Source organism: Embiotoca jacksoni, unplaced genomic scaffold, assembly GCF_022577435.1.
Source record: "Embiotoca jacksoni isolate LCO1_2020_lvr unplaced genomic scaffold, fEmbJac1.0.p SCAF_16, whole genome shotgun sequence".
In the NCBI taxonomy this organism is placed as follows: Eukaryota; Metazoa; Chordata; class Actinopteri; family Embiotocidae; genus Embiotoca; species Embiotoca jacksoni.
Genome location: NW_027185296.1, coordinates 7,416,427 through 7,442,043, shown reverse-complemented (window position 1 = coordinate 7,442,043; position 25,617 = coordinate 7,416,427). Strand labels below are relative to the sequence as shown.

At 42.7% G+C, this 25,617-nt stretch overlaps 2 protein-coding genes across 5 annotated transcripts; one reads left to right on the top strand and one right to left on the bottom strand.

Annotated features, from left to right (window-relative positions):
* Nucleotides 1-100: 100 nt before the first annotated feature.
* prkaa2 (protein kinase, AMP-activated, alpha 2 catalytic subunit) lies at nt 101-12,603 on the top strand. 3 transcript variants are annotated; one of them, XM_069150600.1, is made up of 10 exons: nt 101-296; nt 1,434-1,575; nt 2,791-2,884; nt 3,709-3,853; nt 4,715-4,802; nt 5,126-5,350; nt 6,032-6,194; nt 7,391-7,729; nt 7,817-7,943; nt 8,895-12,603. In XM_069150600.1, exons 3-10 carry the CDS (start codon nt 2,825-2,827, stop codon nt 9,143-9,145), a joined length of 1,398 nt encoding a protein of 465 aa, XP_069006701.1. In that variant the 5' UTR covers nt 101-296; nt 1,434-1,575; nt 2,791-2,824; the 3' UTR covers nt 9,146-12,603. The 3 variants fall into 3 exon arrangements, with proteins under 3 accessions (XP_069006701.1, XP_069006699.1, XP_069006700.1); XM_069150598.1 differs by having other exon boundaries at nt 121-303; XM_069150599.1 differs by lacking the exon at nt 101-296 and adding an exon at nt 338-665.
* On the bottom strand, nt 12,593-24,149 carry LOC138198873 (FYN-binding protein 1). Of its 2 annotated transcripts, none has more exons than XM_069150595.1 (20): nt 23,926-24,149; nt 22,278-23,431; nt 21,993-22,162; nt 20,882-21,082; nt 20,503-20,794; nt 20,283-20,410; nt 19,975-20,015; nt 19,852-19,886; nt 19,527-19,695; nt 16,686-16,845; nt 16,390-16,513; nt 16,239-16,273; nt 16,068-16,152; nt 15,906-15,940; nt 15,055-15,124; nt 14,841-14,912; nt 14,725-14,744; nt 14,599-14,632; nt 14,106-14,214; nt 12,593-14,020 (listed from the first exon to the last, which is right to left on the bottom strand). In XM_069150595.1, the coding sequence occupies exons 1-19, from the start codon at nt 23,932-23,934 to the stop codon at nt 14,121-14,123; spliced, it is 2,928 nt and encodes a 975-aa protein (XP_069006696.1). In that variant the 5' UTR covers nt 23,935-24,149; the 3' UTR covers nt 12,593-14,020; nt 14,106-14,120. The 2 variants fall into 2 exon arrangements, with proteins under 2 accessions (XP_069006696.1, XP_069006697.1); XM_069150596.1 differs by having other exon boundaries at nt 19,987-20,015; nt 23,926-24,148.
* Nucleotides 24,150-25,617: the final 1,468 nt, after the last annotated feature.

Below are 25,617 nucleotides of genomic sequence, written 5' to 3'. Positions count from 1 at the left end.
TTAACGACAGAAGCCATCTGGTCTCCAGAAAAACAGGTTCTTTTCTTCAGCCACAGTCTTCTTCTGACATTTAACGCGTTTAACGGGTTCAAGTCGTCTCCAGTTGCTCTCAGTGAAGAGAAGTGCCCCGCCCCTCCGTGCGCTCCACAGGCAGGCAGCGCAGCCACCGCACCGAGCGAACCCAGCCGTCGGTAACCGAGAAGATGGCAGAGCGGCAACAACAGAAACACGAAGGCAGGGTAAAGATCGGCCATTACATCCTCGGCGACACGCTCGGAGTGGGGACATTCGGCAAAGTAAAGAGTTAAGTCGTGTTTTTGTGTCATGCCGAGGTTAATGTGTGCGTTTGTGCTTTACACTTGGAGGAGTTCATGCGGAGTATCGGTTGCCGTGTCCCCCCCTCTCTCTCCCCCATCTCTCCCTCCTGCCTCTCCCCTGAACGCACAGTGTTGAAGTTACCGGCGGTCCGTGAGCAGTTTGCGTAACGGGGAGGTTTAACGGCGGCGGCGGCCCGCATAAGACGCGTAGCGGTGCTCCGTGAATCCGACGGCTTCAAAGTCAAATTCCTCCACCGAAGCCCCTCTCCCGTGTCCACCGGTGTCGGCTGTGGCAGGTGTAGCCACCCGGAGGACAACAGAGACGCACACCCAGACTCGCATTAAACGGTAGAGCGTTAAACACGGGAACCGACGCCGCGCGGCGGGAGGTTTCTTTCGCCCCGTCTCACGGTAAAAGGACGGCCGAAGCTCGCGGTTTGACCCGCCGTGTGAGAGACCCTCAGCCGACATGAACGTGTCCAAACGCCGCTGCTGGCTCTTGATGTGTTATCCCGTCGCCAGCTAAGCTTAAGTGCACGCTAACCTGAAAAAGCACATTGCGGGATATTATCTTGGTTTTCTTGGCTCGTTTCCGGGCTCTCAGCGTGACCTTGCGAGTTTAACCCCGTCCTCAACCACCGCCTGTTTCCTGCGTGCGCAGTCGGAGGGACGTGTTCGCTTAAATCACGGCTACATTTGAAAACGGGCATTATTTCACCACGTACCTACAGTCTGTGGTAATGTACAACATGGCAAGTAGCGGGAACGGAGGGGAAATTCAGTCGTGTTGGTTAAATGCCAAACTGAATCCGAATTTGGGAATGATAATAATTGTTTAATGGGAGGAGAGGGGGGGAGGAGGAGGAGAGGGGGGTGCAGCTGCAATAACAGCTGGTTTCAGAGCCTCAGGCAGGCAGATTGCTCCAACACCACAAACAGACATGTAGGGACTACAGAAGGGCCACAAATTTAATTTTTTTTTTAAAAAACCATCTTATGTGGAAGCCAACACACTGCAGGTCTCCAAATCAAACCATAACCCTTTACTCTGTGCCTGACTGCCTGTGTATATAAGCTTGTTTCATCTCCTTGATGAATGTACTCTGTTGTTTTTAGTCGGTGAGCATCAGCTGACGGGCCATAAAGTGGCTGTAAAGATCCTGAACAGACAGAAGATCCGCAGTCTAGATGTCGTGGGGAAGATCAAACGAGAGATCCAGAATCTCAAACTGTTCAGACACCCGCACATCATCAAGCTGTAAGTGGAGAAAGACGACACATCCCTCTACCAGACTGAAGCGTGTCGGTGCTGACAGGCTCCACAGAGAGATGACTGTTATATTAGTGGCTGCTGTAATGTGGGCTGTTTTGCTATGCTGTGTTCTCTGTGTGTGGTGGCATGCTTTGCTTGTTCCTGTTTGTTTACTACAGCTGAGCTGCACTGAGCATGAGCAAAAGACTCCCAGGAAGTAGAGCACACACGCACACACACACACACACACACACACACACACACACACACACACACACACACACACACACAGAGGCTTGGGCCTGTATCAAGAAATCTTCTCTTGTTAATACAAATCTCCAGTTAAGATGGTACAGGTTGCTGTAATTCCTACATGCCTAAATCCCTCCCTCATCCAGGTGTCTTGTCTCTTCGTAGGGGTTTTCTGTGACTTCGTTTTCCCTTTTCTTTTTCTGTCTTTCTGTCTCCCTGGCCCAGTTCTCCTTGTCAGTCCACGTCTGCCTGTATCTCTCAGCAATCTCTGTTATTTTTAGACCCAGGGTTAGGGTTAGTCCACTAAGCGATGGCAGATATGTGAGCCCTTGGGTCATGAGCTGGAGTGCTGTTGAGCTCTGTCAGAGACATATACATTCATAAACACAGGCACAAACACACGTATATTTGAGGTCCACAGACAGTCCACTGGCACTGCTGCACACAGTATCAGTCATGGACGCAGAACTGATCAAAGCAGACTTTGTAACACACTGATCATGTTTGTTAAATCTGCTCAGAATCAGATGAAATATACAGAGTTTCTTAAATTGTCCACAATCACTCTGACTGTTAAGATTATCGAGAAACGTGTGTGTGTGTGTGTGTGTGTGTGTGTGTGTGTGTGTGTGTGTGTGGGCGTGTGCGTGCGTGTGCGTGTAAAATGGGAAAGGAAAAAGATTATGATTTGTTTTGTGCATCCGACTGAACAGGAATCAAGTAGAATGTGATGATGTGCAGAATCTCCCACGAGCAGCCATTCATGAGATCAGGACTGCAATTTAATATACCTGACCTTTATGAAAGGAATGCTGACACTCAGCAGCCTCGCCTCACCTTTGTGTCTGCGTGCTTCTGCTGCGCATGTGTTCATGTAAATAAATATAAGTAGCGTTTTAAAGTACATATGAGGGATGGGATGTGAAAGAGGCTAATAAATATGTATACAACTGTGTGTTTTTGTTTTAGCTATCAGGTGATAAGTACACCCACAGATTTCTTCATGGTCATGGAGTATGTGTCCGGAGGTGAGCTGTTTGACTACATCTGCAAAAATGGACGGGTAAGACATCTTATTGATTAACTGAGTGGTCACTGAGTCATCAGAAAGTATTTAAATGATCTAAGGCTCCCTAAAGACGGGTCTGATTGGTTAAACAGTAATGACAGTTGCAAAGCGATTGCTGTTAGAGTGTGTGTATATACCGCGTCATGTGAAACACCAGTTAAGGATGGTTCATTAGATCAGGTTTCTCCTATACTTTTGCAGTAATCAGTGCAGTGCTAATTCCACAATTAGCCGAGTACATTTACTCCTAACTTTATGGTGACATGACATATATGTATTCTACCTCATTACCTCGTTCCCCAGTGCTTTAACTTCAAATGTAAGCTTCCAAGTGATGCTCTTTTAAAGGGATATAGTTTATATTTTTTTTAATAAACACTTGTTTCACTCCAAGATGCATCGCCATGCAGATGTGGAGGATTCTGCATCGATGCAGTGACAGAACATAATCACAAAAATCTATAGCCGAGTGTTTACATAGGCTCTGCTCGGGCAGCCCGCCTTTGTAAATTAAGACCTTTGTTTTACTCTTTTCAAACAAATATTTGGTCACAACCCTATTTAAGTTGTCTGCACCTCAGTAACTGAGTGAGACTGCTCCGTGCGCAGCCACCAGGAGAGCCATCTACCAATAGCTTGTAGTGAAGGAGCATCTCTCAAATGTGGCATCGACCAATAGTCGTCAAGTGAGGCGATGAGGGGACATCTGCAAATTGTAGCTACAGAAAATAACGTGGTTTACACTCTCCCCTTAGTCTCAAGAAGAGAAGGAATGATCTGTCAGGCCACAGTCCAATTATGTCCATTGTGTCTTTCAGGTGGAGGACACAGAAGCGCGTCGTCTTTTCCAGCAGATTATCTCAGCTGTAGACTACTGTCACAGACACATGGTGGTCCACAGAGACCTCAAACCTGAGAATGTCCTGCTGGACGCCAGTAAGAATGCCAAGATTGCTGACTTTGGTAAGATCCCAAAAGAACACAGTTGAAGCTGATTGTATATTTAAAACGGGATTTGTTCAGTGGGGAAAAAGAAAGCGAAAGAGGCAGAGTTCGTGGTAGAGAAGAGGTGAAGCGCCAGGAAATGAGACATGTAAAGATTCACTTGTAGAAAATCACCATCCTGCACCTTTTAATTTTATTGTAAAATAACGATACATTTTTCACTGACTGGAACTGCCTTGCTCTTATTGTTTGTGGCATTAATTGCTCTTTCCTGACACAAAATGCCTGATGCAATATGACCATGAAAGAGAGCCATTTTTTTCCCCCCAAAACAAGGGCCTGTGTGCACAGCAGGGTGTGTGAGGTGGAGAGACGTCCCTTGGCAACGGCCAGGTCTCATATCAGGTCTGGCAGGAAGCCTTGAGACCCGGTGTCATCTGATAGGGAAGGAATTGAGGCATGGTGTGGCAGGGCTGTGCAGCAAGGGAGGGGTTTTTGGCTGTGAGCTAAAAGATAGTGGTGAGCAGAGAGAGGGAGTGTTAAGGGAACGGGGAGAGAAGATGAAGGGAAGGTCAGCCCATCGCAGTGTCTGGTGTTTAGTGTTTGGCAGAGGCCCCGGCAGTCGGAGCGAGGCTCATCCAATTAGATGAGCTTTGTGATTAGATCTTAAGAGTATTGTTGGGTAAAGGAGGATAAAGATATCAACAGTGTCCACAGTATGGGACTCTACTCTCCCTGCTGGGCCATGTTCAATTTAACCTGTATCAAAGAACCACTAACAGTAACATGATCACAGCGGACTCTCTCTTTTGTCTGCGTTAGTGTCAGAATAAAGACAGAAGGATGCTCATGTGTGCTTGTGTTGTGATTGGCCAACAGGGCTGTCAAACATGATGTCAGATGGGGAATTCCTGCGAACGAGCTGCGGCTCACCCAACTATGCAGCTCCAGAGGTCATCTCAGGAAGGTGTGTCAATATGAGAAATCACACATATGAGCAAGGGTTTTTCTGTATAACTGAATTGATAGATTGTCAGTAGCGAATAAAGTGGCAACCCTCTCTGTTTTTGTCCAACCAGTTATGTGAAACTGAAAGATATTCAGTTTACAATGGTAAATAAATTTAAAAAATAATTCATAATGGAAACGGTTCCTAATATTAGTATTTTTACTAATAAAATAATCTGCTGATCATTTTTAATGTGAATCACATTTTTTCAGGATACTTGTTTTATCAGTATTGTATACTTTTTGTTTGTTAAGTCTCACACGTGCTCATCTTTCCATCAGGCTGTACGCAGGTCCAGAGGTTGACATCTGGAGCTGTGGCGTGATCCTGTACGCCCTGCTGTGCGGCACGCTGCCCTTTGATGATGAGCACGTCCCCACACTGTTTAAGAAGATCAGAGGGGGCGTCTTCTACATGCCCGAGTACCTGACCCGCTCTGTGGCCTCACTGCTAATGCTCATGCTGCAGGTGGATCCTCTGAAGAGAGCCACCATCAAAGACATCAGGTACTCAGCCCACTCTGTGCACTCTGTACAGGCGCCCTGTATCTCCTGTGTTAACATCTTTTTTTTATTCTTACTATGGTATATTTCCCCTCAAATATAGCAATATATACAATTACTTAATATATATATATATATATATATATATATATATCAATATAACAAACATGGGACATCAAAAACAATATTGATTTTCATGGTTGCCACAGAAGATGAGAAATGATCTGAGGTAGTCGGGTTGGACACGGCAAGAAGTTGTAAAGGCCACAGTTTAAAATTAAATCCAAATTTGTTACGGTCAAATGTAAAATAATTGTTTAAGGACTGACATGAAAGATTGTTTTGGCTTCAGTTACCACTGCTAAAGGTCAGTAGCTGAACCAATTGGTATTTCACAACTTTATTTACCTCCCTCAAAACAGCATTATGTGTTTGTATTACAAACTGCAGAACATGTTAAAGTAAATTCAGTGGTGTGTCTACACTCCCCCCCCCCGACTACCTCTATAAATGTAAATCTCCTCCATCTGAAGTGTATTTACACAAACAGACTACAGTGTTTGACAGCCATCTGACTTCATACAAGTTTAAAAGCCACATATTCTGACCTCTTGTAGCTGATAACAGCAGCATTATATTTGAGTTGAAGTGTTTGAGTTGGCTGACGATGCTGTGTTCTTTCAGGGAACATGAGTGGTTTAAGCAGGACCTGCCAGGCTACCTGTTCCCAGAGGACCCGTCATACGATGCCACCGTCCTGGATGAAGAGGCCGTCCGGGAAGTGTGTGAGAAGTTTGAATGCACTGAGTCTGAGGTCATGTCCAGCCTCTACAGTGGAGATCCACAGGTACACATTTCATTTTTTTTAAGAGACCATAAAGCACTTTCTCTTGTTTATTAACTGTAATTGTTCTGATATCAAATCTATACTTGACAGGATTCTGGATATATGCACAGTATGTTTTTTTTTAAAAGTATAATTTCATGGACATCTTTGGGGTCACATTCAAACAATATTAAATTACTTTTTCAGTAGCGTTTGTTGATGATGTTGGCATTTCTTTAGTTACTGCTGTTCTTGCTGGTAATAAATAAAACTGTTTGACAGATTGAGGAAGTGTATTATCCCCTATAATCAAGCTTAGTTTGTGCTTCTTATAATTGTCAAGCCTAACACTGTGTAAGTTGGTGAAAATAAGCAGTTATTTGTGGGTTTGACTGCTGCTAGAGTTTTTGTAGGTTTCATTAATCACAAGGCAGTGTTTCCTGCAGGTTGAGAATTTACTTGTGATGGTTGGTGGCACGTCGTGCGAACAATTTGTATGCAGTGACTCATGAAGTTTAGAGGGGGAGAGTGTGAGGTTATTTTCTGGAGCTAAACTAAACACCTCACATGCTGAGTATCTGTATTCGGTAGACAACAATTTATTTTATGCTCTAAATGCCTCAGATGCAGGTTGACATGTGCTAGGCAGTTGCGCACAGAAAAGCCTTTAGTCCCCAGTCACTGCAGTGCACGCAATAGGCCGCTCTAATGTGAGATTTATCTCATTTAAAACCCAGACACGCAAGACTACGCCAAAACCTAGAGTACGGCTGGACCGTGAATAGCATGCTAGAGCGTTTTTTCTTTTTTTTTCAGTCTCTGCTGCGTTTTGTTGTCATTTACAGTCGGGCTAGTTTCTCTCCTCCCTGTGTTTTATGAAGGGCGGGGCTCAATCCCAACAACAACAAAATGTAGCGTCGAAGAGATGGATAGATGAAGTGAGGGGTAACATTACTCAAATTGACAGCAAATACACTCATTAACATTTCTGTAAGTTCAACAAAAGAGCAATAAAAGCCAACAAGATAATCAACATCGACCCCAAGCAAAAAAATACAAAAGTAAAACAAACAAATACGGGTTGTACTTGGGCAGCAGTTAATATACCTGGGAGTCGCACCCAAATAAAGTCTACGTGTGGGAAACACTGGAAGGTCTGTTAGCTTCAGTGAATTATCTCCTCAACTTAACTGTCTGCCCTCCCTCTCTTCCTGCAGGATCAGTTAGCAGTAGCTTATCACCTCATCATAGATAACCGGCGCATCATGACGCAGGCCAGCGAGTTCTACTTGGCATCCAGTCCTCCGCAGAGCTCCTTTATAGAGGAGGGCATGCCGCTGCCCCCCGGGGTCAAACCCCACCCGGAGAGGATGCCTCCGCTCCTGGCTGACAGCCCCAAGTCTCGTTGTCCTCTGGACGCCCTCAACACCACCCGGCCTAAACCCCTCGCAGTGAAGAAAGCCAAGTGGCACCTGGGTATCCGCAGTCAGAGCAGACCCTATGATATCATGGCTGAGGTGTACCGAGCTATGAAACAACTCAACTTTGACTGGAAGGTAACCCGATATGTCTTATACATACTCACATTTGTACATCTCCAAATCTGTCTACATACAAACCAGAGCATCTGTTCTGTGCTGTAGGTGGTGAATCCGTACCATCTGAGAGTGCGGAGGAAGAATCCAGTGACGGGCACCTTGGTGAAAATGAGCCTGCAGCTCTACCAGGTGGACAACAGATCCTACCTCCTCGACTTCAAGAGCATCGATGGTTCGTTATAAACAAAACAGATTTCAGAACTAATTCATAATCAATACATTTATCACTGCAAAACTGTCGTCTAAGGGAAAATTACAACTTTAGCAAAAACAATGTTTTCAAAGTTTGTAGCTAAAAAGGTTGACAAATAACAAACTTTATACTACAGATGTGCATTTCAAGCAAAAATACCATTCAATATTTGCTGGGATCCATTCGGCTATTATTTAAAGACCGTGTGTTAGACTTAGAATATGTTGACTTTATCTGTCAGAGTTTGCACTGCACCTCTTTTTTGTTTAGTTCCACAATGATGTACATTGATGTACATGTTTTATTGGTGCCTGGCAGGAACATGGCATTCTTCTCCTCCTTTTTGTTCTTTAATGGTGGTTGGCAAAAAGCTTTTAGGTGCACTAATGCCACCTTCTGGTGGGAGTAACACATTACTATCAGGCACTGGTAAAAAGGAAAAAAAGTCAAGGTGGTAGTCCCATAAACTATTACATTTTTTTTAAAATTTTGTAATGACTAATTGGAAATTCAAAAATCATGACCCATCCCCACTTTATACATAATGAAGAGGACTATTTAACTAACAAATATATATGTATTTTCAAGAGATTGTTTTTAGGCACGTGTTGCTGCAGATCAGGTGGATGAGTGTACTTTGGTACTTGCTTTAGCATTGTAGCCAGTGCAGACCACCTCATAAAGAAATGCAAGAGCTAATAGCTGTTTTTTTGTTTTTTTTTAAACAATCAGGTCTGCAGTAATGAGTACGACACATATTTAACCAGCTGCTGTGCTGAGATTTGTAAACTATTGCACACAAAGTGATACGATGCAAATTATCAGGAGTAAAGCTATCAGACACGAAATAACAGCAGTATAACGATATAAAACAGCTTACCTCATGAACTACTCGCATAAATCCTTCTTTCCCTGTGCTTCTGTGCTCAGATGACATTATCGAGGCCATGGGCTTTAAATCGGGATCGTCCACGCCTCAGAGGTCGGGCTCCACCGCCGGTCTCCACAGACCCAGACTGAGCATCGACTCTGCGAGCCCAGCGTTCGATCTGCCCCAGCTCAGCTCCTCTCTCCCGGGATCCCTGTCCGGCAGCTCCCCTCTACTCGCCCCCCGTCAGGGATCACACACCATGGACTTCTTCGAAATGTGTGCCAGTCTGATCACCACGCTTGCGCGCTGAGGCCGGTCGACTCCTCACCTCGCTGTAACCTGGGCGTCAGTGGGGTTTTTAAAGCTAAATGCAGATGTGGGATATTGGCAGTGTAGATGGTTTGAAGTGTCTTCCTCTTTCTGTCTCCTCTTGTATCTCTTCCAGTTGTATTGGACTGGAAGGATGCTCAACTTAGATGAAGGAGAGGGAAAGAGAGAGGAGGAAAAAAAAGGCAGATTAATGGCTTATTTTTTCTTGTTTTGACAGTAATTGGGTCAACGTCTCGGTGTTCAAACATCAGGCACGCAGCTTTGAAAACTGATCCCGGGACTAGAATCTGTGAACCAGTTGAGGCGAGAGGTCGTAGTTCACAGTCGTGTTGGAGTCATCAAAGTTCAAGTTCACCATCACTCCTCCCACAAATACCTTCAATCTTATATTAACTGCTGAAATGTCATCACCCTCAATGGAGGGACTTCCTGCTAAGTTCCTCCCAGACACTGATCAGAGGTCAGTTTTACATCTTATATTTTGATCGTGGTTGTTAAAACTGACATCAGATCTGTGTCTGAGGGATCATTATGACATGTAAAATTCTATTTCAGGTTTTATATGAAAAAGAAGCTTTTGTTTTCCATATATTCTATTTATATTACAATCGTAGCTGAAAAGGTTGACAAAGATATACCAAATAACAGACTTTATACGTCATGAAGATGATTATTATTCAGATATCAGATCCATATTTATTTTTGAGAGATTGTTTTTTTTAGGCACTGTAGTTACAGAATATTATTTAAGCACTGCATCAACACAGTTTGAACCTGATTTTTGAATAGATTGACGATGATTACTGAACCTCGAGACACAGCAGGATGGTCGAACGATGCTGACTGTTTCATTTAGTGGTGAAGACAGACGCACACCATCTCACACCAGTTTTTACAACCACTCTGCCATCAGCACGCACATATCACCGTTTTCTTCTCACGCTGGCATTATTTTATACATTCAATAACTCGCAAATATGCAACACACACACACACACACACACACACACACACAGACACACACACACACTCTTCCACTCGAGTTCCTAACACATGACAAGCTGAGCAACTGCTGCTCCCCCATGCGTGCACAGAATGTAATTTTTTGGAGGACATGAGGAGGACACACATGGCAGGCAGTCACATATGCAGTAAGCTGAATAACCATAGATGTCTTTAGCTGTTTATAACAGGAGTGGTGATGATTTTTATTCTTCTTTTATAACCATACTAAACTTTTAAGTTTTAAAAAGATGCCAAATGTCCCTCAGAGATTGGCGCCAAATGTCAGGTCTTGTACTTAATTTTACTTTTATGCTTTTATTTAGTGTATTATTTAGTAAGCTACGTACAATACTCAGCCCTCTGTCTATTCTTTATGGGAACAGAAAAGGTGATGACGATGGAGGAGGAAGAAAGCTGGCAAACTCCTTTTGAGATGGTGTGTATCTGTTCCTCCAGGTGCCTTAAAGAATGCAACACAGTAATTCTGTGCATATTTGTACGGAGAGTGTGTCGGTGGGCCGGTGTGTCTTGTTTTCTTCCTGGTTTGTTTCGAGAATCTTTGAGAGGTCAGAGTTGGTTGAACCATGATGGTTCAGTGTACTGAAGCTGAGCTGTTGTCTGTTTGGTTTAGCTGTTGCTGTCTGGTCAGTCTGCACATTAAAACTTGTTTGCTGAGGCCAATAGTTTGCAGATTTGAAATCATTTGCATATTGCACCACACAAACTCCAGTGTACTTGCTGTCTCTGGTCCGCATTATTGAACGACACGGTTTCATTACTTTTAGAAACGTCCTGCATCGTCCTGTCAGCTCGTACCGTGGTGACGTTGTGTATCGCTGTTGTCGTGTGTCATGTCTATTCTGAGTGTAAAGTGAAAGCTGGTCCTGCTCATATGAATCCTCTTCTCTCCTTCTGAGTTGTTCTCTTGGTTTACAAGCCCTGTGGTGGTTTTGATGGAGAGTATTGAACTGTTGCCTTTCTACTGTTCGCAGTAAAACACACAGGTTGGAGGGACAGTAGGACCCATTATGTAGACTGCTGTCACAAATACTTACAAAATAGTGTAAAAAAGCCATTCAGAAATAAATACTGATATAAATCAGTACAGTGAAATACTGTAAATAAGTGAAACAATATATTTTGAAATAATTCAACTTCAACTCTATGAAATCTTGTTAATTTTTATTTTGATAGGCTAGTTGTGTGTGATTGGCTGAAGGGAGGGAGGCGGGGTTTGGGGAAGCCATATTAAGCGTAACTGATATGTGAATGCTGAAACAGCAAATGGGTTGAGTTGTAATCGTTCAATTATTTCAGAGTTTATCGGTTCATGTACATATTGTTTATTTCAAAATGTCTCATTTATTTATTTAATATTGGCCATGTTAGAGGTTCACACACTTGAGTCTAGACTTTGACTGTTCAGTTGAATCCATGTATTTAACTGTTGGACCTACAGTTTGTGTCCTTTTGTTGGTCTGAGATTTGAGTTTGTTGCTCTGCTCTGTTGTCACAGTGGCTCTGAATCATTTGTCTTTGAAATGGATTCAGTCATTATTTTGCCTTATGATAGCACTTGTGGTTGAAACAGTGGAAGCCACATTCTTTGATACTCTGCTGAAGCCCTTTATAACATGAGGAGTGTTTTTACGCCTGTGCCTGGTTGGTTGTTCTGTCTGTGACGGCACACACCGATTGGTCTTTGATGTCGGGGAGAAATTGCGTTCCCTGCTGCAAGACAGATGCAACCGATCTGAACACTAATCCACTCCGCTCTTTGTCAACCGTTCCACGCTATCGCTGCGTTTGAAGCGACTCGTCCTTTGTGTAGTGAGCGACTGTGGTCACACCAGAATCATATCTGGGTCGTTATGCATTTCTTTCCGGTACTGCTGCTCCACGACACCAAACATGTATCAGTGACGTGCACTATCCCGCAGCAGTCATGGGTCAGAGTTAAAACCTCCTCTGATATAACCAGTATTTACTGTCAGGTGTAGTACTTTACATTACAACTGTATGCAACTACCGGTGGCATGTTCATCATGTAAACTCCACTGTGTGTTTAGAGCTGGAACACATGCCAGAGGGCCTCATGACACACAGGTTTTCCGTGTTGTACCAAAGTGAGTATTTTCCAAATTTGCAAAACTGTCACTGTTTAACTGTAGTGGGGCTCTTATGATCAGTGTAACCTTAAATACCCCCAGTGGAGGTCGTGTGCGTGCGTGATATGGGTGCACACTGGGTATTGTGAATGCGTACATGGGTGTGTTTCTGTGTGTTTCTGCGTGTGTGTATGAGTCTGAACCATCTCTGTCCTGATTGATTGGGGTTTGGATTTCTGTTATTATGCACTGCATGATATTGCTGTTATGATTTGCACTTTAATGAGTATTTATTGAAAAACAATAAACAAACAGAAAACAGAAAGACTTTTATTCTGAAGTCAATTTAGAGCATTTATGCACACTCACTCACAAACACACAGACACTCATACTTACACACACACACGATTATTTTTGTGTATTTTTTTTCCAAACTTGCACGAACTTACATGAACATGACCTCAAGAGATCATCACACTTCTTTCTATTTCTGTAATACTTATTCATCAGTTTATGGGAACATGTTTGAGTCGGAGGCACAGAGAAATGACACGTGCCACACACCAGCTCCACAACAAGCCAAGAAAACTAAGTTGATGGAAGATGTTTCCCTCCAGAAGCTGCAACTGAGACCAACACAGAGCAAACGGCACGAGCAGAATTCTTAAGGTAGATATTTCACCTTTACCTCCATGTTGCCAATTAAAATGAAATCAAAGATAATATGCTCTTTTAAATACTATGACATGAGCAGTGACGTCATCTCTTCCACAATTCACGATGGGCTTTAGAAATATAATCGTTAACAAAATCATAAAGTAGAAAAAGATGCTTGTTTACAAATTAAAAACACAATAATACAAACACTTAGAAAAAAAAAGACAATTATTAGATAAAATGTTGTTCTGTTACTCAGCGTCCTGTAAATGTTCATGCAGAGGAGGAAATCAATGAAAATAGATTACAAGTGGAGTATAGCTTTCTAAAAGAAAGCGTGTTCGTAATTATTTCTGATGACTAAACCTAAACTATGTTTATTTGTTTATTATATTGCTATTTAGTCCTTTGCTACCAAAACTGTAAACTCTTAAAAGCATAGGACAGAATCCATCCAACTTTTGACACTGGTGTATGGAGACTAAGATAAATTATCAGACACTTGTACTTTTTTTTTTTTTTTTTTTTTTTTAACTGTAATCTAACTCCTAACTGTGGATGACTTTTTGATCCTGAGGAACAACCTGGTGGAAGAAAGGCTGTCTGTACTCTGTGTCTCATCCTGAAAAATACTGTAGTCTGAGCAAAGTTTACTTTTCCCATGGTCCTCCACTGATTTCCACCACTTTAACTAAACTTTCCTTTTTAAGTATTTGCACATGAAGCATTTGAAGTTTCCCGACAAGAGGCTCCAGGGTGACAGTACCCAGAAAGCCTGCGTGTGTCTGCAGCAGCTTGTACAGAAAGTCCTGGGATCAGCAGTCCACCTCAGTCCACAGTTCAAAGTCACTTAGAGCCAAACTGTCCCTCAGTGAAACCAGGGAGGGCTTCAGAGAGCAGCAGATTTCCAGTTGGTGTTGTATCACTAGCTCATCAATCATCATACTGATCCATAAATGCAGTCATCAGTAAATCAGGTCATAGTCAAGAAGATGAAGTCACAGTATTAAGTGACTGACAGAGATCACAGTGTGAAGAATGGCACATCAGACGAATCCCGATCTGCCTGGTGAGTTTTGTTCGGCTGATACAAAACAGAAAAACAAAGAGCAGGTCAACAACACGCTCACAATGATGGACAGCGAAGAGTCCCGGGGGTTCATCCTCACCTTGTTGTATGATGGTCACTCCACCGTCAGGTCAGCATACAGGTCAGGAGGAGGTAAAATTAGCAAATTAGGATCAAAATCTATTTCCTGTGTTGGACTGGCTTCAGGCCTGTGAGAGAAAAAAAAACAGATTTGAGAAGATCCTCTTCTCCAGAAACACATCAGTGTACGAGCTGCCATGATGCCTCATGCACCAGCAGGTACAGAGAGGGGTGACCTGAATATGACTCCGCTGATGGAGGGTAAAGCACATTAGAGGGAAATCACTGGCTCGTTGTCTGACCAGGACACATGGCAGCTTTACTTCCTGGTAGGACAGGAGTGGATTTCCAGTCCATCTCACTTTCTCTCAAACGCACAAAATAAAACAGTCGCTCTTTTCATGCTTAGCAGCCCATTCCAGGCAAAAAGGAAGGAAACCTGTCGGTCTACAGGTCAGACAACATGCTCAGCATTTTTCCGTGTGGGTTGTTTTTATTGTTTCTTTACTTACGCGTGAACTGCTTCTTCCTTCTCAAGCACAGGAACTGCAGTGGAACCAGGAAGTAGAGCTCCATTAAAAACAACTCATCAAACACATCAGATGCTTTATAAATGAGATTTTTCAGTCGTCACTTACTCGTCTCTGGTTCAGTGATACTGTGAAGAATAGAAATAAAAGCGAAAATTAAAACCCTTGGTGTGTGTGTGTGTGTGTGTATGTAGCTGGGACACATGTCTATGTTTCTTGCCTACCTGGCAGTTGACTCCACAGGTTTTGGTGAATGGAAAAATGTTGCCAGCTTCTGAAGTGCTTCATGTCTTGCTCTGATATCAAGACAAATACACATGTACAGTATTCCAATACTATGCTTATATGTGTGTGTGTGTGCATGTCTGTGCGTGCGTGCGTGTGTGTGTGTGTGTGTGTGTGTGTGTGTGTGTGTGTATATAAAGCAGGTGAACTCACTGGATATGGGAGCCATTGGCACTGATGTCACTGTGATTGTGCTGGTGGTTTATGCTCAGGTCTTTGTTTCCTATGAAAGGAAATAAGCAAGACAGATAAATTAATAGATACTAGTTAATACACTGTAATAACACAAAATAATCCTTTCTCAAGTCACCAAACCTTTGAATTGTCATCACACATTTGAATAGTTGACAGCTTTCTGTTTAGACAAACAACCTGCTCATCTACAGAGTCGCATAGCAGTGATTCAGCATTTAAAGTAAGCTAGGCTGACAGGTCAAGATATTAAAAATGTTAAAGACGGTAATGTGTTGTAATTTCACCCGCTATAAATGACAAATACTAACTTTTTGTTATTTTTATTCTGTGTTCCAGTCGTCCTGGAGCTCAAACATTTACAATCTGCTCGGAAGAGTATAACCGCTCTCAAAGTCAGATCTTCGACTGGGGAACTAAAAACAGTGTCCTGCACACTGACTTCATATACATCACCAACTAACTTTCCCACCACCTCTGAATCTGCACCTTTAAAAGCCCATGTGAACGCCACACGCTGCTTAATGGGTTCACTGCTTGTATGAAACGTATCTAATGCAAACCATCAATATGCTTGTGGTATCTTTGTTTATTGTATCTGCACACCCTCATCCAGATAACACATGCAAATGACAAATGTCACACTTCTTTGCGAGTTGAAAAATATTGTGATAATAATAACTGAGCTTGAGGTAATATGTGTTTTTAAAAGCTGTTAGAGTATGTTGAATGTTTGCTGAGTATTAAAACTAGACTGTCAAAGGGCTTTTTGTGCAGTTTTTGAAACGGACACAGACGATGAGATGTCTTACCCATATCTGGCTCAGACAGTGTCCTGGTGTGTCCCCTGCAGAGGTGAAGACATTGACAAAACAATGCTCAATGATGAATTAATCAGTGTAGCTGTGGCGGACAGGTGTCCATCTAGAAACTAGCATAAATCAAAACTGAACATCAGAATAACATTTACTCACATTTGAGCGAATGGATCTGCAGTTCCAGAGGAAGGGGAGAGAGGTTCATCATCATCATCATCAATGGGCCACTCCTCACTGTCATCTGTGATTGAACACATCAATATTAAAGTACTGCTGCAGAATCTAAATATATTGCTGTAATCATGAGTGACAACAGGGAGTACTCACAGCTTTCTGCTGAGAGGGGATAGTGGTTTGAGGTCCTGAGAAAAAGACGCAAAACAGATGCTTATCCTCCTTTAAAGTTAATAATAATAATGAGTAAACGCTTGCATGTGTTAGCCTGTCGTTGTGTGTGTTCCCTGCTGTGAGCACACACCTGCTTCCTGTGCTGGTGACCTCTGCTTCGATTGCATTGCTGTTGGGCTTGCAGGTAGCTTTCTTGCTGAGCCCCAACATCTCGTTGATGTCCAGCTCCAAATGATCCACAGCGATGTAGCCGTCTGAAACACACTCACAGCGTCACTGACAGCATCAGCCATCACCGATTGAGCTACACAGTACTTTTTAAAACAAGGTTTCTTTATTTGTTTCATCAAACTAATAAAACTCTCCCAATTTCGAATGCATCATTTTACCCTTGAGATGAGCACACTGCTGATTCTTTTAACTCACAGTTGTTGCTGCCGTCCCTGGCCAGCCACTTCCCTTTGGGGCAGTTGGTCGTTCGGATGATGCTGATGATGTCTCCACTCTTGACGGGCAGATCGTTCTTACGTCCCTTTGTCGTCACAGTTACTGTTGCCCGGTACATGGCGTCCTCCTGCCCTGTGAGCTAACGAATACAGAGACAAGTTAACACATGTCCCCATATGTCCACACAATAAGCTCAATGCTGCAGAATGATTTATAAAAGAAAACTAAGATATAACAAATCTGTACTGCCATTAAAAAAAATCCATCAAATTAAAAAACAGTGAATCAAGTTCAAATGAATTAAAACAACAACAAAAGAAACAAATTATTCACATATAAAAAGCACAAACAATGACACGATGTGGAGCTAGGAATCTTTAACTAATACGAGTAATAAGAAGCCTTTTTAAAAATGTATATTTTATGAAATGATTTAAAAGAGTTTGTTTCTGATTCTGCAGGATTCAAGATATTCATGCAAAACAGCAAAATCTCTTTTGGCCTTGAGCTAGATCCCAATCTCCAATATTACTAAAAGCTATGATCTTAAAATCAACCCTAACACTGGCATGATGGGTGATGCGATCTTGTCTCTTTGAATTAATTAAAAGCTGAGCAGCAGTGTTTTGAAATAGATAAAAGCGTGATGTTGATTTTTGGCTTATCCAAGAACACAGCAAATCGAAATAATTAAGACGTTATTGTATGAGAGCATGTGACCTCAATATCAGCTCATTTTAAAGATGCACATAAGTTCAGCTAACATGACTGCACAACACTGTTGACTTGATCACTATCAAAAATTACACCCAGATTTCTCGTGATCAGTTTGATATTTGCTGACAAAGGAGGAACATATACAGTGACTAATTCATTATTTTCATTTAACCCTCAACAGGACAAGACCAAAAGATTTCACAATATTAAGACAACCCAAAGTGGAAGAGTAGCCAGAAGGGCAGTAAAAATATCTCAAAGTAAAACTAAAAGTTAAGAGAATTCCTAATTAAAATCAGAAATATACTTTGAGATAAAAAAAAACAAAAAAAAAACAAAGGGGCCTTGCTTTTTGTCAAAAGGAAGAAAGCTCCCAAATGAGTGTGGTTTACCTTTCAAATCACAGCTGAGCTATGTCCACCACAGGCTTGATGTTGAGGGGCACAACCATGCTAACTCATCAATAATTATAAAAACAAAAGTAACTGGTTTGACATAACAAAGTTGACTGCGTTGGTGAATAAAGACAGGAGAACTGTCCGATTCATCAAGAGAAGAGCCGAAAGGCTTTGCACTGATTAAGATATTAAAATTGGCTGTGTGGCTGTTTTCACACTGCAGGAGTCTGTTATCAGTAGAGACGGAGATATACCTAACAAATGGTAAATGATGACGTTGTAATATCAGACGTATTGTTTATATGTACAACGCTTTCTGTAGAGTGAGATAAATATGACATTAATCTCTTAATCCAGAGGGGCTTTACTCTTAATGACATTAGCTGCTGTACAGCGAACATACAGTTACTTTTAAGAGTTTTTTTCCCTGAAAGCAGCTGCATTCAAATCGACGCAATGAAAACAGTGAGAGTGAACCACAACAGTTAAGGTACACAAAACAGTGAGCTTAAAGACACTAAAATACTCTCTCGAGTTGAGAAATTGGATGTAGATGGATTCATTTTTGTAGGTTCATCACTAAGAGCAACCTCCATGTACTTAGTATTGTTAATATAAAATATTGATTATGAACTGGATGGCGTGCTATCATCTGGCTTCAGTATGAAGTACTTTCCTTTTCATTCTGCTATACAGAAGCTGATAACAGCGTGCTGGCAGTCATTTCTTTATCTCGTTGTCACAGAAAAACAAAAAGGCAGATATCTTGTTTGCCATGAGACTTGCATGCCTGACTCAGTCCACAGTGACCAACAGCATCTCCACGTAGTCAACAGACACCTGCTGACTGCCACTTGGCTTTTATCAACAAATTTGTGGCGTAGCTAATTTGGTGGGCGTCATGTGTCCTCAAATGAAAATGGGTCACACCCACATCTGCTGAAGAGATGAAAGATTTATTTCTTTGATTGATTGATGGAAGTTATGAAACTAAAATATGGGACACCTGCGAGGTTGCAGCCGGGCTAATCTTCTCCTTAAAAGCCGAGCACTGATCTAAATGTTATCTCAAACAGAAAAACACGAGGGGATATCTGCCTGTGCTTGGCCTTGATTTAAGTACAGTCTGATGCACTGATCAATAATGGGTGCTCCTTAATCAGACTTTTTCTGTTCAAATCAGTGTTGTGTACACCATCAGTGCAGGAACCATCTGCCACAGCCCTCCTGATCTCTGATAAACAATATAAGCAATAAGAGGAAACAATCTGTTGTTTTCTTGTGATAGCGGGTTGATTATCTCGTTGTGTCGAGATAACAAAGCTCCTTTTTGAGAGATGACCAAATAATTAACTTGAGATCTTGAGATACCCACAAACAAAAAAAAATAAAATGCTAGTGTGACCTTTCTAGGCTTCCGTACTGCTACACGAGAGACACTGATTAAAAAAAAAAAAAAAAATCAACTCTGGAAGGAGTCTAATGCACAAATAAAGAATAGTCCATAGATCTTCTGTTAGAAATATCCCCAACAATAAAACAAATGTTTACACAGATTCCATTTAAGCCTGCACATGTTGCTCAGCTAAACTCACTGGGAGGAATGAATCCAGACAGGTTTGTATGCCAAGACGCACACCCCACCCTCCCCTGCTGTGACTACACCTGCCATACCTCCCTGCTCTGTCAGAATAGCATCACTCACATTGAATTTCTTCTTCAGCTCGTTCTCCTTCTTCTCTCTCTCTTTCTGATCTTTCTTTTCCCGCTCCTGTTTCTCCTTCAGCTCCTTCTTCTCCTTTTCCAGCCGCTGCTTCTCTTTCTTTTTCAGCTCCTTCTCATCCGGCCCGTCTACAGCGGCTTTCTTGTCGTTCCTGTGAAAGAGAGAAAGAAGAATACAGTCCTGTTTGAAAGGGACTCCTCGCAGCGTGTTTAAATAGCAGAGCAGATTACGAGGGAAACAAAAGCAAACCAAACTCTCATCATACAGGGAGATAAGTGAAGAAGTGGGGAAAACAATAAGACCTTACTTGCTGAACCTGCTCGTCTTACTTTTCTCTTTAATCTGCAAATGCCAACAAAGAGATAAGTAGTGATTCATTTTGAGTGAAATTATGATGCCTGTCATGACAAAAAACTAAATAAATTCTCACAAAGCTGCTCACTGTTTCCGGTGCTGCCTCAGCATATGGATCTGTGGTAAAAACAACAACAACACAAACAGTTACTTACAGAAACAATGGTGCGCATTTATTTCAGTCAAATTCAAATATAAGGGATGCTGCATTGGTGTTCTGTAGAATTGTATAATATCTGCCTAAAAAAATTAAACAGTGCTCGATGGATGAGGTAGATGTATAAAGATCATGCAAGGATGCTAAAAGTAAATTTAATTTCTTCTCTAAATAACTTTGGCTTAAATGTAAGAATTCGTTATTTTCTAGTAGACCTCAGTACTTACTCTTTGGGGCTCCTTTGCGTTTCTTGCCACCATCAGTCTTTCCTTTCTTTTTGCTGGCAGACATGCTGACGTCCTCATACACGTTTTCTGTGCTCTCATACAAATCGTTGTCTTCTTCTGCTTGAGGCCTGCGTGTGACCAACAGCAATTAAAACCAACTTCTCAGAGATGAACAAGCATATCAAAGTAAAGGAAGTGGGGCTGAGTTTGCACGTCGTACTCTGCCATCGGTGGCGGGTCTGCAGAAGCAGGGAGGGAAGACTTGGGTGGTGGATCATCTCGGTATTCGTCTCCAAATACTGGCTGTGCACGGATCTCAGTTCCTGGAACAGTTATCCTGTTACTGTAAAACTCTGTCAGGTTCTGCCTGTCTGGAACCTCTGGACCCGTGTCCTCCTCAGTCCCCCACTCGGACGCCGGCAGAACTGGAGAATGAGCATCTGAGACAACATCCTCAAACTCTGGGACGTCGGTGGTGTCTGTCTCTGAACAGTCATGGGGAGCCGGGATCTCTGCATATGAAGAGCATAAGAATATTAGATAATGAACAACTTAAGTTTGGCTTAAACAAGTTGTGAGAGTAACGGTGGTGGTCGCACCATTATCTTCCACAGGCGGCGGAAGAGGGATGAATTTACTCAGGTTGACAGAAGGAGGTCTGTCGGGCTTCTCTGGAGAAGAACCCAGAGACTCCAGGTCTGGGAGGGTCTTTCTGGGTGGAGGGGGAGGAACCACCAGCAGCCCTGGGAGAGCATCGGACTCCTCCTCAGTGATGCCTTCCAACACGGGAGAGGCTTGTCCTGCAAATAATTACATCACATCAATCCTAGTGTCTGACCAGTAGTGGGATTTAAATGTATAGTTTTCTAACCTCTAGTCTGAAATTAAAATCAAATAGACATTTAACACAGTCAGTCAACAAAACTGCAGCTGAACCACCTAAAGGAAGTTTTCAAATGCAGGAAGGGAGTGAAGACGAGCGCAAGCGGAGTGGAAGAATTTGATTTGTGAGGAAACCAAACCAGTCAAACACTGTGGAAATTGTTGTGATAAATCAGAAGAGTTTAATAAAATAAGAAAAGAAAAGCATGCTGTTTCTTTTTATTTTAAGGAGCTGTAAAACACTGTTGTCTAGAATTAACCTAAATACTTGTATTAACCTAAATACAAAACAAACTATATCTCTCCTCACTTCAACTCCAGCTGTTCTGTAAAGCTTTATTAAAAAACAGAAAGCATTAAAGTATCTTATCTATTTAAACACCCGTATGCACAATTCATATATTTTGAGTAAATTAAGTCTCTGTCAACACAAAAGCAGACTCGCCGCTCATTGAGCTTCGTTTAACAGACAATAAACTGTTTGTCATCGCAGCCTTGTCATAGCTGACATACCTCATGCAGTTATGCCCTGCCTGCTGCTCAGTTGTTTCTGGCACAGAAGAAGAATGTCAGGACTGCTCTCGTTGTGTCTGCTCCTTCAAACCAACACCTGAGGCAACCTCGCGGTGCAAACCAAACTATACATACCAGCTGAAACCCTACACTGACAAATGGTGCTCTGCAGATCTACACTACATACCTGAAGTCCCGAGGAGGAGATAAGTTCCTCTGCTCTTCATCTTAAAGTAAACAGTGAAAATCCACAGGAGTGCAAGAGGCAGAGAAGAGAGCAGAGAGCCTGACCGTGATTAGAGGAACTGGACTTACGGTGGTCAATACTGTTCACTTGTGGTGGTTTCGATGGGAGGGCGTTTCCTGCTCGATCCTCATAGTCAGTGGGTGGGAACTGTGGGAGAGCCCAGGTGGAGCTCTGAGGAGGGGGTATTTCCTCAGGTGGGGGGGTGATGGAGTAGGACCGGGTGGGGTTTGTCAAAGGGCTGAGAGGAGATAAAACATCACATGTTTCAGCAGCGTGTTATAACAGTATAAATCATCAAAACATGTCCCTTCATAGATCCTGGAATAAAACTGTGTGATGTTTGTGTTGTTTACCTGGTGCTCTTCTTGCGTGCCTTCTCCAGAGCACCCATAATTCTCGGGTCGGCTGAAGGTGTTCTTTTTCCAGGGCTCATGTCCTCCGCCCTGGAGAGGGCGGAGAATGCCGAGATTGGACGCTCAGCTTTAGGAGACGGTGGAGCGGATGGAGGGTCTTCAGCTGGAGCAGGAGGCTTCTCCACCGCAGCTATAATTACAGCCTCTATATCAGCCTCAGTAACAATCTCAGCCTCAGGAGGTGATGGAGCAGAGGCCTCTGGAGGAGGAGTTGGTGCAGTGATGGGTGGATTGGGAATAATTTCATTCTTGCTAGTGGGTCTGGAAACAGGCAGGGCAGGATTTTCTACCTCCAGCGAGGTTTCACTCTCTGGGGTTGGGACTTCAGGTGCTGGAATATCAGGAATAATGACTGCAGGTGGGGCGAAGTCAGAAGATTCAGGGATGGTGAGGATGGGTGGGGTGATTTCAACCGCAGCACTGGAGTCAGGTAGGGTGGGGATGTTTCGTAGGAGGGAGGGTGCTGAGATTTCAGGCTTTCGTGTTGCGTTACCAAAGTCAGAAGTCACAGGGAAGAGTGGAGCCGGTCCAGGAACATCCGTGCTCGGGGTGTCTAGAATCGGATCCACGAAATCTGTTTTTAAGGACTTCTTGAAACCAAGCAGACCCTTCTTCTTCTGTGTTGTGACTTTAGGTGGAGGCGTGGCAGGCACCAGCTCTGCTGTGATCTCCTTCTGTGCTTTAGGGAGGACCAGTGAGATTTTCTTGTCCTTTCTGTTCTCTTTCTTCTGCTTCTGATCTGAAGAATCTTCAAGCTTCTCCTTGCTTCCTTTCGCCGCCTCGTCTTTACCTCCTTTCAGTTTCCCCTCACTCTTGTCTTTTCCCTTCAAGTTGGTCGGGATGAGAAGCTTCTTGCTCTCTTTTTCTTTCTTGAAGACCACTCTGGGGGCAGCAGCTGTCTTTCTTTCCATGGTTTGGTTGATGGAGGTGAGCAGGGAGGGGCGGGCTCCTGCAGGGAGGTAATGAGTGGGGCTCTGTGGAGGAGAGACGACCTTTGGTTTCTCCAGGAGAGCAGGTTTGATCTTGTGCTGCTTCAGGAGGAGCTTTTCATCCTGGAACTTGGCCATCAGGGCCTTAAAGTCCATTGTGTCCCCCTGATGAAAGCATCACAGTGTAATCGCTTCAGGTGGTGTCGGGCAAACACACTAATCGTTTAACATGTTTGGCATCACAAAAAATGTGTCACTTATTATCAAAGGGGGTGTAGTTCTGCTCTCATGTTTACCAGGTGAGAGAAACGATGGAAGTGTAAGAAAACAAAGTGACTGATTTTGTTTATATGTAATTTGCACATCAAATATTCTGCCTTTCAGATGAGCAGAAAAAGCAGACAGACCTGATTTGTGGTGATCAGCCGAATTCATGAGTTTTCAACAGGCAGGGCGTAACTTGTGTAATCACTGTCGTAAAGACACTTTAGTCTCACTCAGTCTCAGTTTGCTAATTATTTACGTGGTGACAGTTGATAATCGATTATGACACAAAACAAACTCATATCTACCAACACATCACTAAATACCTTTATAACATTGGCATATAATTATCATAATCCTATGCGGAGTGATTAAGATATCATAGGGCAACGTACCTGATCCATTTTGTGTTTCGGTGTCAGAAAAGGACAAAAAACTCCTTTATCAAGTTGATTCTCTTCTTCAGGCTCTCATTCTGTGTCCAGTCAAAATACACCATTAAATACACTATAAAGAAAACGTCAACCACGTTAACAGACTTGTTCCGACTGGCTGCGTGTTTCCTCTCTGATCCAGAAGAGTGTACGTCCCATGCGCGCAAGAGATGGTTTCAGTGGTGGAATGAGGTCGAGTCGTCTTTAAAAAAAACAGCCGGGCTCGTCAAACGGGTCCGGTTGAGCTGTGAACTCAACACCGTGACTTTTTCTTCCTGTGCTTCAGGAATGTCGCCCGGCTGGCACTGCGCGTGTACAAATAAGAGTGAGTCATTGTCATGAAACCTGGTAGTTGAAATATTTCTCCTTAAAGACGTTAATTTTATTGTGATTTTTTTTTTTTTTGTATATATAAGTAAACCTCTAATCTCCGAAAAGCAGTGTGTTTGAAGATGAGGTATCCAGGTAATATAATTGTATCTTATAACTCAAGGTAAACATAGAGGAAAAGGAAATAAAAGAGGCCAGGCAACATTCCAGGTTTGTTACACAGAATACAACTATTTAACTAGGCATTTATAATATGACCCAGATACAGTAAGTATGCAACAGACAGGCCTTCATAAAACTGTTTGGAAAGATATTCAGTCATATTCTGCCAAACAGAGCTCAGACTGACAGGTGTGACTCAAGAGGCCTCAGAGGTGGCTGCTCTTCACTGACTTCTCAGGGTAAGCTTATCAAATATATTTCCACATATCTGGTCTGTGAAGAGAAACACAAGTAAAAACATATAAACCAGACGTGAGATCAAATTCATAATTGCCTCTGATTCAGTTCACCCAAACTGCAAAACGACATGATTTTCCCCCTTTTCCTGAGTTGTGGGGATCAATTAGATATTTCTATCATTGCCTCAATAAAACAGAGGTGCACACAGTCTTAAAAAAAATGCATTAAAGTGGTCAAACTACCGCTCGTCTTTCACTGCAGTATGCAGCTTATCCTGGACAATTCACAGATGTCGCTGTTGACAGCTCTAACAGACGAAACAGTCCCAAAGAAAAGCGCTGACAGTGAACTTTGTGGATTATGCACTAACTGAGACATTGTTTTTGTGAAGATGTATGCTGTCAAGTGTAATTTCTCAATGCTTTAATCAATAACAACAAAATTCCATTCACCTCCAAAGTTTATGGGTGAGATGAGTGAGTCAAATAATTGACACATCAAATTGAAACTAAGTGCATGGCCAGATAACACCAAGGGTAACCGAGAATATTTTGTGTGACTTGGGTGAACTGGGACATTTAAAATCTGCAAGTTTCAATTTGTCTTGTGTGACATTGAATTGAAAAGTGTGTTCAAAGTTTGCTTCCGTGGGCAGGAGGGGAGAAGCAGCAGTGAGCAGTGAGAGCGAGCAGGCTGGAGCTCTTGTTTTGTGGCTGCTTGCTAATAAAGCTTATGACAGTCTGCATTAGAGGCTGCATGGGAAGCCGAGTGTGACAGGTCATTAAAGTAGTGTTAAATTACAGCAAAATACTGGGGCACTTGCTTTACACTAACTAAAGACACACTGGAGGTCACCTCTGCCAGGCACACCCCATTAGGCTCACTCTCTTACTCACACACAAACACGCACACACGCACGCA

Excerpts from the sequence above, each read along its gene's own strand:
- LOC138198873 (XM_069150595.1), bottom strand. Across the intron at positions 20,795-20,881 it reads GCCGCCTGTGGAAGATAATG|AGATCCCGGCTCCCCATGAC; the intron begins GTGCGACCACCA and ends CTTCATATGCAG. Across the intron at positions 20,411-20,502 it reads GACCCGCCACCGATGGCAGA|GCCTCAAGCAGAAGAAGACA; the intron begins GTACGACGTGCA and ends GGTCACACGCAG.
- prkaa2 (XM_069150598.1), top strand. The coding sequence starts at position 204 with ATGGCAGAGCGGCAACAACAGAAACACGAAGGCAGGGTAAAGATCGGC. Across the intron at positions 2,885-3,708 it reads ACATCTGCAAAAATGGACGG|GTGGAGGACACAGAAGCGCG; the intron begins GTAAGACATCTT and ends TGTGTCTTTCAG. Across the intron at positions 7,944-8,894 it reads CGACTTCAAGAGCATCGATG|ATGACATTATCGAGGCCATG; the intron begins GTTCGTTATAAA and ends TTCTGTGCTCAG.